Source organism: Perognathus longimembris, chromosome 6 (assembly GCF_023159225.1).
Source record: "Perognathus longimembris pacificus isolate PPM17 chromosome 6, ASM2315922v1, whole genome shotgun sequence".
In the NCBI taxonomy this organism is placed as follows: Eukaryota; Metazoa; Chordata; class Mammalia; order Rodentia; family Heteromyidae; genus Perognathus; species Perognathus longimembris.
Window position 1 is genome coordinate 79,602,819 of NC_063166.1, and position 10,561 is coordinate 79,613,379.

The 10,561-nt window shown below is 58.3% G+C and overlaps 1 protein-coding gene across 3 annotated transcripts in view; it reads right to left on the reverse strand.

Annotated features, from left to right (window-relative positions):
- Atp9a (ATPase phospholipid transporting 9A (putative)) overlaps window positions 1-8,469 on the reverse strand; it is a 51,449-nt gene extending 42,980 nt beyond the window's left edge. The window contains exon 1 of one of the 3 annotated variants that reach the window (XM_048349631.1): window positions 8,445-8,469. Coding sequence is in view for 2 of the 3 variants with exons in the window: in XM_048349628.1 (XP_048205585.1) it covers window positions 7,450-7,739 (290 nt within the window). In the remaining variant the exon portion in view is untranslated. Of the gene's footprint in view, window positions 1-1,835; window positions 1,896-7,449; window positions 7,756-8,444 lie in introns of those variants that run through there. The other 2 variants (XM_048349628.1, XM_048349629.1) reach the window with 2 other exon arrangements.
- Between the last annotated feature and the right edge of the window lie 2,092 nt (window positions 8,470-10,561).

The following is a 10,561-nucleotide window of genomic DNA, read 5'->3' on the forward strand; positions in this document are numbered from 1 at the left end:
ACACAAGAACAAAACAAACCAATCACTGCAAGAAAAAGGCTGGGGGTATGGCTCAAGTGGTAGAGCGCCCGCCTGGCCACCGGGAGGCCCTGAGTTCAAACCAGTGTGGGGCGAGGCATGCGGGTCATACGTGCAGTCGCGGCTTCTCGGTGGGGAAGGCAGGAGATCCAGAATTGGGCACCAGCCCCCACAAAGGAACTGAAACCTCTTCTCCAAAAAACCAAAAGGAAGCTGGATACTGGTGGCTCACAGCTGTCATCCCTGCTACTCAGGAGGCTGACATTTGAGGACTGTGGTTCAAAGCCAGTCCGGGTAAGAAAGTCTGTGAGACTCTGATCTCCAAGGAACCCCCAGAAAACCAAAGTGGTGCTGTGGCTCGCGTGGTAGAACACTAGCCATGAGTGAAAAAACTCAGTGTCAGCACCCAGGCCCTGAGTTCAAGCCCCACCACCAACAAAAGTAAAAATAATTAAAAGGTCTGAAAAGCAGGACTGGGGTAGTACAGCGCTTGCCTTGGCAAGCATGAGGTTCTGGATTTAATCCCGAGATCAGGCAAATACATAAAGTAATTAAGTACACGGGAGGGCCATGTCCGAGCGGCCGCAGGTACCCATCCAGCATGTACCGGTGATCAACACCGCCACTGCCGAGTCACAGGCCCGCGAGCACAGCCAGGACTGCGACTGTCGGAAGCCTGGTGTTTAAAGAGGGAGCGCCGGAGTCAGTGCCCGCCACGCAGACACCAAGTACCCGTTCCTGGTTGCTCCTGCGGGGGTGAGGGTGAGAAGTGAACCCGATGCAGCGCCATGCTTGAACTGCAACGCAGCCCTCCAAGGGCAGAAGAGTCCGTGAGGCTCTTATCTCCAAAATAGCCATCCAAGCCAGGGCTGGAGGCTGAGGCAGGAAATAAAGCACCAGCGTTGATCAAGCAAGCCAAGGAAGAGCTTGAGGTCCCCAAGTTCAAACCCCGGTGCCAGGAGGGGGGGAAATCCTCCTTTTCATGGAAAAACCTATTTCTTTTCTTTTTTTTAGTCTATGAAGACAATCAGGTATTACCTCGTAGCAAGAACACGGCACGCCCGGACCGGGCCACGGTCTCCTAAATGCCAACGTGGCGGCAGCACCGGGAGCCGGGTGCAGGACCGCTGACCTCGTGCCCTTGAGTCCTTGTATTTGCTCAAACGTATTCTAAACAGAAACTTCCTGCCTGGGCTACAGGCAGAAAACAGGCATGGCCCGGCGCGAGGCGCGGAACCATAAAAACCACTATTCTTTGAATCGGCGGAGAGCTGGGGCCACGTCCCCCAGCCGGGTCCCCCAGCCGGGTCCCCCAGCTCAGCCCCCAGCCCAGCCATCTCCAAGCTTCCAGACTCACAGCCGTTAAACAAACAGGCATGGCACCATTCGGACAGGAGCTGAAAGTCCCAGATGAAAGCCTTACGAGTCAGCTTTTTCTTTGCAAGTTTTAATCCGGGTGGACGAGGCAGAGGCGGCCCCGTGGAGGGCGCGCGCGTGCCTGGCAGGTGCAAGTCCCAGGGTTTGATCCTTAGCACCCCCCAACACCGAGAGGAGGGGGAAAAAAGCAGTGCCGAGTCGTGACCCACGCGAGCCCGGGAGCAGGGAGGATCTCGCGTTCGAGGTGAACAGAACAGAAACAGCAACAAAGCCCACTGCCTCTCCCGAGCGCGGCCCTCCCCCTCCTCAGAGACCACAGCTCGCCCCGTCCAGGCCTGGGTTCGGGTCAGCGCTGCTCTCCCCTTTGGGACTGGCACATAGGGTGCCCCATAGTTCCCATGGTGGGGGGGGGGGGTGTCACGTTCTACCAGAACGCCTACCTGGGTCGGGACAAACACATCCCCTGGTCTCCACACGGAGAGGGGGGCCTGTGCGGTGTCGGGTGGCACCGGCCAGGGCTCCGTGGCTGGCAGCGGGTGGCACAGGGCTTGGCGAGCGCTTCCTGATGGCGGGCAGCCAGGGCTCCTTCCTGCTGCTATCCAAGAGGGCAAAGAGCCCTCTACCCACCCCGGGCTGGGCGGGGGGGGGGGGGGGGGGGGAGGGAGGGCGCGGCGGCACGGACTGCGCCAGCATGGCCGCCTCCCGGAACCCCGGCCTGCCGCACACAGAAAGGAAAGATCCAACACACGCCCCTAAGCCAGCCGCCGGCGGCTGAGATCGGACAACCGTGGTTCAAAGCCAGCCTGGGCAGGAGAAGACCAGGAGACGCTTATCTCCAGTGAACCACCAAAACACTCGGAAGTGGAACTGGGGCTCAAGGGGTAGAGCTCTAGCCTTGAGCAACAACCACAACAAAACAAACCTCAGCGACAGCGCTCAGGCCCCGAGTTCAAACCCCAGGACTGGTACCAAAAAACCCCAAAAAAACCCTACACACTGTACACCACACAAACGCACGCGTCTACAGGTCACCTGCGTGACGACAAGGTACGCTCCCTATCTGTGAACACATCTCTGCCTCAAACTCTGTTACCCCCACAGCGATTCTCAGAGCACTTTCACGCATTGATGCGCAGAGCTGTGCTCCAGGCCCGCCCTCCCCCTCCCCCCCACCCCCGCGGAGGGGCTTCTTTTCTTCTCCTGGGCTCTCATGCTACACACAGGAGCTGGTTGGGAAATGGGGCGGGGGTGGAATCTATGTATTTCCGTGGTTCTCCTTGGCATCCCCTAAGCCCTGCGGTGCCCCGAAATGCAAGATGGCTGGGAGAAGCCACTGAGGAAACCACAGACCAGCAGTGGCCCCCCTCTATGAACAACAAGGCTCTGTATTGATCCACTGAAGAAAAGGTGACTGGAGGCTGGCAGAGCAACAACAAAAACCAAAACCAACCACACACACACACAAATAAAAACCAACCCGGCACTTCATCCAGGAGAAGCGGGGGCTCGTGGTGACGCAGTGACAGCTTCAAGACAAAAAATGCAAATGGCCAAGGAGGTGTGGCCCCAGCGGTAAAGCACCAAACAAAACCTGGAGGTCCTGAACCTGCCTAGCAGGTATGAAATCCTGAGTTCAAATCCCAGTATCACCAAAAGAAAGCAATGCCTCCCGGTGCCAATGGCTCATGCCTGATTTTCTAGATACTCAGGAGGCTGAGATGTGAGGATCAAAGCTAGCCTGGGCAGGAAAGTTCAGGAGACTCTTATCTCCATCTGAGAACTGGAAGTGGTGCTGTGGCTCAAAGCAGAAGAGCACTAGCCTGGAGCAAAAGAGCTCAGGGACAGCACCCGGGCCCGAGTTCAAGCCCCAGGACTGACACCAAGCAAACAAAAAAATTAAAAAGATATTCCTAAAATGAAAATAAGAGGGGCTGGGAATATGGCCTAGTGGTAAAGTGCTCGTCTCATATACATGAAGCCCTGGGTTTGATTCCTCAGCACCACATAAACATAAAAACCCAGAAGTGGTGCTGTAGCTCAAGTGATAGAGAGCTAGCCTTGAGAAAAAGGAAGCCAGGGACAGTGCTCAGGCCCTCAGTTCAAGGCCCAGGACTGGCAAAAAAAGAAAAAGAAAATAAGAGCTGGTGGTAGAGTACCTGCCTAGCAAGTACAAGGCCCTGAGTTCAATCCCCCGTACTGCCAAAAATCAAACAAATTTAAAAGAAAGAAAATAACAAGCCTTTGGGACTGGAGGTGTGACTTAGCTGATAGAGAGCCAGACAATTAGTGAAAGCATCAGATACATCAGGTCTCAGACAAAAAGAAAGGGAGGGAGGGAGGGAGGGAGGGAGGGAGGGAGGGAGGGAGGGAGGGCTAACAGGAATTCACACCCCAAATGGCCTGTCTTATAAAGAATCTCAATGATCGAAGGCTCCTTTTCCCATATAGCCATAAAAGGTCAGCCCCATCTTGCATTGAGTACCTCTTGTGCTACAGTTACACATAGTAAGCAATTCTAGGTCACCCAGCCTAGTAGGTGGCAGAGCCCAGGCTCTAACAGCACCCCTGACCTTTTACCCAGAACTCCATCCAACCAGAGTAGAGGACATAACATCATACAACGGCTTCCAGGGATGTGGGACAGGACCAGTTGTCTCAAGAGAGAAAAGAACTCAGGAGGGCTGGGAATATAGTTTAGCGGTAGAGTGTTTGCCTTGCATGCATGAAGCCCTGGGTTCGATTCCTCAGCACCACATAAAATAGAAAAAGCCCATAGTGGCGCTGTGGCTCAAATGGTAGAGTGCTAGCCTGGAGCAAAAAGAAGCCAGGGACAGTGCTCAGGCCCTGAGGTCAAGCCCCAGGACTGGAAAAAAGTAAATAAATAAACAAAAGAAAAATAAATAAAAACTCAGGAGCCAGATGAAGCCACCAGCAGAAAACCTGCCAGACCTGGCTCGCATTAGGCCCTGAGACACCATCCACCTTGGTGTTGGCGTCTAACCAAAGCCCTCAACCATTCCACAGCTTCCTTCCTGGGAGCAGTAGATGAGATGACTAGACTGGATGCATGCTCTACGATAATCTCAACAACCATGACTGAATTTAGCACCTTCCCATACCAATATGGGAACGTGAACCTCCAACACTCACAGATTAGCTGGGCAACCAGTGACCCACACCTGTAATCCTAGCTACTCAGGAAGCTAAGATCTGAGGGTTTCTGTTCAAAGCCAGACCAGGTAGGAAAGTTCATGAGACTCATCTCCAATGAACCACCAGAAAACCAGAAGTGGCGCTGTGGCTCAAGTGGCAGAGCGCCAGCCTTGAGAAAAAGAGCTCAGGAACAGCACCCAGGCCCTGAGTTCAAGCCCCATGACTGGGGGACGGGGGGGGGGGGGAGTAGTGGAGGGAGGGCCTCACAGATTAAGCAGGGTGCTCACACTTGTAACCCTAGCTACTCATAAGGCTGAGATCTGAGGATCCTGGTTCAAAGCCAGCCCAAGCAGAAAAGTCTGTGAGGCTCTTCAATGACCCACCAAAAAGTAGGAATTAAAGCTGTAGTTCAAGTGGTAGAGCACCCGTCTTGAGCAAAAAAAGCTGAGGCGGGTGGAGGCTGGGGATATGGCCTAGTGGTAGAGTGCTTGCCTCCTATTCATGAAGCTCTGGGTTCAATTCCTCAGCACCACATATATAGAAAAAGCCAGAAGTGGCACTGTGGCTCAAGTGGTAGAGTGCTAGCCTTGAGCAAAAAGAAGCCCTGAGTTTAAGCCCCAGGACTGGCAAAAAACAAAGCCAAACCAAAAAAAGAAAACAAAACAAAGGGACAAGACCTTGGCTCTGAATTCAAGCCCAAGACTGGCACTGGCACACACACAAAAAAATAAATAACTTGCCTCACTTTCTCTGGGCCTCTGGATGGACAGTGCGTGTTTCTGTAATGTTAATTATTACTTTTTAAGTAGCTGCTTGAATTTTTCTGTTATGCACCAAGTTAAGGATTCTCACCTATAACTATAGATTAAAATCACTCAGGGAGCCAGGCACTAGTGGCTCACACCTATAACCTTAGCTACTCGGGAAGATGAGCTCTAAAGATTGTGGTTCAAAGCCAGCCTGGGCAGTAAAGTCCATGAGACTCTTATCTCTAATTAACCAGCAGTCGAGCTGTGGCTCAAAGTGGCAGAGTGCTGCTAGCCTTGAGCAAAAAAGGGCTCAGGGACAGCGCCCAGGCCTTGAGTTCAAGCCCTATAAACTTAGCTATTAAGGAGGCTGAGATCTAAAAGATCGGGATTAGAGACTAACCTGGGCAGAAAAGCTCATACCACCCCTTTTTGACAGATTTTTTTTTTTTTAAAGCTGGACACAGGGAAGGCAAGCACCGGCTACACAGGACACATAAGTAAGACAGACGCGGTCCAGGCCAGCCCTGGCAAACAGTGAGACGGCACCCAAAAACTCACAGCATCAACAGGGACTGGTGGGGTGGCTCAAGTGGTAGAGCATCTAGAGCCCAAGGCCTGAGTTCAAACCCTTGTAATGGGGGGGGGGGATCCCCAGGGAATTTTATCAAACCATTCTGCCCCCCCCCTCAGATCGAAGGTGTTTGGCTCCAGATAACCTGCAGACACGGAGATCGGAAGCTCAAGTCCTTTATATAAAACCAGAGGCTATGGGCACCCGTGGTGCCCAGACCCTCTCCACGATGGGAACTGTGCCCTCCGCACACGCCCAGGACACGGGTAGTGGCTGCTCTTTCCAGGTATTTCCGACCGGCAGCTGGATGAACCCCTGCGCGCGCAGGCACGCGCGCGCACGCACGCACGCGCACGCACGCAGGCACGTACACCTTCTGAGATCTGAGACAGGGCCGGTCAGCCCGCTGCTCCCGCGCACCGAGCCAGGGCCAGGCCACGCACCCCAGCCAGGCCCGCCGCGTCCCCGCCCCCCGGGCCCACGCATTTCGTGGGCGGCTTGGTGTTGCTCATGGCGCGATCTCAGGGAGCGCTCTCGATTCGCTGTGCACCGCGGGGAGGGGGAGGATGCACCGGGGAGGGTTCCGCTGTCACCCCGGGGGTCCTCCCCAGCGGCGGGGAGGGGAGGGTGGCGACCCGGGGTGAGGGGCGGGGGCTCCCCCGCGTCCCCACCCCCGGCGGCGCGGAGCCCGCGCAAGCTCCCGTCCCGGCCGCACCGGAGCCGGGGCCGCCGAGACAAAGAGCCCGCAAGATGGCAGCTCCGCGCCCGCCCATCCCACAGGCACGGAGGGAAGCCGCGCCGGGGCCCCCCCCCACGCCCCGCCCCGCCCCGCCCCGCCCCGCCCCTGCGTCCGCTTCCCGAGCCGCTGACGTCGTCGTCGCCGGAGCCGCGGCCGCGCCGGGAGGGCGGGCCGAGCCCAGGCCCCGCCCCGCGGCCGCTCAGCCCCCGGGGCGCGCGCCCACCTGCGCCCGGACTCCCGCCCGCCCCTCCCCACCCCCCCACCCCGGGGCCGCTGATTGACAGGTATGGGCGGGGCCTGGGATCGGCGCGTTGGCCTTCCCAGCCTCCACCCCCACCCCCGGGTAAACCGGTCCCCGGCGACGCCACGGCCCCCCAAACACTTCCCCGGGACGGCAAGCCGCCCCTCCCCAGGGGAGAGCCCGCCGTACCGGCGCGCCGGGCCCGCGGGGAGAGGGGTGGGGGGTGCTGGGTCCCCACAGCGGGCCGCCACCCCGCCCGCCGCCGCCAGTCCGCGCCCACCAAGGCGGGGGGGGGGGCGGCGGTGTGCACAGGGCGCCCCCGCGGCTGGGGCCCGGAGCGCCGAGGGGGGCCCGGCCCTTCCCTCCCCACCCCCCCCACCCTTGCCGCCCCGCGCGGAGCCCCGGGGCCCGGGAGCGCGCTGGGTCTCGGCCGGTCCTCCATCCCCGCGCCGGTAAACAGCCGGGGCGCCCGGCTTCCTTCCGGGCGGTCGAGCTCGGGGCCCGGGCCGCGATCCGGAGGACGGGGACCCCAGCCCGGGGCGGCGGCGCCTCCCTCCCGCCGCCCCTCCGGGCCTCGGCCGGGCCGGCCGGGCCCACTCACCCCGCGCGGGGCCTGCCGTCCATCCGCTTCTTCTGGCGCACCGGCTGCAGCGGGATGTTGTCCGTCATGTCGGCGGCGCCGCCCGCCTTGGCCGCCGCGCCCCCCGCGCCGCCCGGGCCGCCGCCCGGCCCGGCCTCCGCGCCGCCGCCGCCCGTCGGCCCCGCGCCGCCCCGGGGGAGGAGGCGGCGGCAGCGGGCGGGCCGGGCCCGCAGCGAAGGGGCGAGGTCGCGAGCGCCGGGCCACGCGCGGAGCCGCCCGCGCGGCCCGACCGACGGACACGGGCGCACCATGGGCCCCGGCTCCGCGCCGCGGCGCGCCTGCTACGGGGGGCGGCCGGGCCGTGTCCGCCCGCTGCCGCCGCCGCCGCCGCAATGTCCTCGCCCCGGGTCCGCGCCGCGCGCCCCCCACGCGCGCCCACCCGGCCACGCGCCCCCCGCCCGCCCCGCCGTGCGCGCGCGCGCCGCCGCAGCACGCCCCCTTCCCCGCCCCCCGGCATCCCGCGGTCACCCCGCAGACGCGCGCACCTGGCCGGGCGCCTACCGTGCCGGGTCACGCGCAGCTGCGCTCATTCACCGAAGCCCCCCCCCAGCACGCACCCCGACACCCCAAATCCACGGCCACACGCTCGCAGGGCCTGCCATGCCCCTCCCCCTTGGCCACCCCTCATGAACCCCACACCTGTGGGCCGCCAGGAGCCACCCGGAGACACCCCGGGGCCCTCACCTCCCACCTGGTTTCCGGCGCTGCACAACCCGCCCGCGCGCCCACTCACCCACCTGCGGGACTTCATGCTCACGCCCCATCCCCGTGCCACCTTCTGGGTTTGCGCGTGTGTCTGCACCCAGTCCTCAGCCTTGCCGTCACAACACGCACCTGGCTCCGGCACACTCGCATCCTCGGAAGTTCCGAGCTCGGAGGAGGGAAGGAAGGAGAGCGGGAGAGAGGAAAGCTAATGATTAAATCAATACATAGGAGCCGGGCCTAGGAGCACACACCTGTAACCCCAGCATTCAGGAGGATCAGAAGTTTCGGGCTGGTCTGGGCTACACAGTCAGATCTTGACTCCAAAAGTACAAAAAGAATTCAGTAAACAATTAAAGAACCTCAAAAATCTAATACCTATAAATTAATGTACTGGCAAGGAAAACAAAGCTACAGCCGATGGGATTTCCTGGCGGTTAGGGCGCCCTGTGCTGTTTGCTGCTCAACACACAGTGTTGGATCTGAGAGGAGCTGGGAGGAGCCCGGGAGGGTGACTCACCTCAGGTCCCAGAGAAGTTCCTCAAGGAAAGGCGGCACTTCAGACCGTGGAGGAGGAAAGGGCGTTTTTTCAGTAAACTGACCTGGCCTGTCTTGCTTCCTGCTCTCTCTCCTACTTCTCCAACAGTGCTGCAGGACCCTGTGTGACTCAGTGGTCAAAGCTTGCCTAGATGTGCAACACTCTTGACCTCCAAGCCCAGCACCAGATCAAATGCTAAAATAAATCGGATGCTCCACAAGTGGCATAGCACAGAATCAGAACCCAATAAAGCACTCCGAGTGCAACACACCGACGGCAGAGTAGATCCTACCCGCCCCTGGACACCTTCCGAAGCCTCGCACCCCGTTCTCCCCGCGAGGCCTTCCTATGCATGTCCCCCCCATCCTCCTTATATACGTGTCCCCCACCACACACCCCCCCCTCCTAGCCCAGCTGCAAGCCTTAGGGCCTCACCTCCTCTAGGCCTCTGTGACTAAAGAGAGTGAATGCAAGACCTTAACCCACGGTCCACACCCATGTTTGGTTTGGGGCTTGAACTCAGGGCCTGGGTGCTGTCCCAGAGCTCTTTTGCTCAAGGCAAGCACTCTACTACTTTGAGCCCCACACAACTCCACTTCTCATTTTCTGGTAGTTCATTGGAATCTCCCAGCCCTTCCTGTCTGAGCTGGCTTCGGACTGCAGTCCTCAGATCTCAGCCTCCTGAGTAGTTAGGATTACAGGTGTGAGCCACTGGTAAATGGCTAGTCTTTGTTTATATCCCCAGAAAACACAAAGGAACTTGGAAAAAGGGGACAAGAAGGAAGAATCAACTATTTGATTCAATCATTCCTTTCAGTAGTCTACACTGAGGCTTACAGCGTTCTAGGCAAGGGTGCCCCGGCCAGCGGGGTTTTGTCAACAGGAACCCGAGGGGGAGTGGACCTGAATGAGAGACAAACCAGACACAAGGAAGGAGCCCAAGACAGGATTCTGATCAAGGTCTCAAACTTTGTTTTTTGCACAGCAGCTTATATAGTGATTAGAAAAGGGTAGCTAACGTAAGCAGGGCTGTTAGGTTGCTAGGTTACTAAACTACAAGATGTACGTTACAAGAAGGTTATGGGTGGGTGATTTTCAATGAAGGGTAGGATGTACTGCCAAGCAGGATATCCAGACTGACCAACCTGCATGGATGAGATGTCACAGGAACCAAACATTCTTCTCAGTTGAACCCTATAGTTTTTTCATGTGACAATATGACAGCCATTTGGCTCCCGTCATCTATTCCCTTTTTATTTAATTAACAAGCCAATTATTATCTTGGTAGGGGTGAAAGGCCCAGAATACAGCCAGTGCTCTTAGAAGGCAGTTTTTGTGTAGTTACGTCATGAACGGGGGCTTGAACCCATGGAAGGAAGTAGGGACCCATCCCCCTTAGGTGTTTTAATGACCCTTTTTGAGGGGAGAGGATTTTGAACGGATCCAACCTTTATGCAGATGGGTATGCTTCCACGAGCCCGAACGGTGATTATTTGCAGCCCTCGTCGGTAGATGCCGCTAGGTTCTACCCTCCCATAGGTGCTCATGGCTTATGTGTCTAGCCGGTCCGGGTTCCAGCCGCCTTGGAGGCGCAAGACTCTCTGTCCTGGCCACACAGGTAGCAGGAGGCGGTGGCTTGGCAGGGCTCACCCTGTTCCCGAGTGGCTGCATCCAGCCTGTGGTAAGGAATTTGAAGGGGTTTAGATGCTAGGGAGCCAATCTGCTGTTTTATAAAGTTCATAATTCTATTAGACACGCATGGTCCTATAGATACAACTAGCAGAATAGTGCTAAGGGATCCAAGGAGGGGAAGTACACAGGGGAGCATGCCCT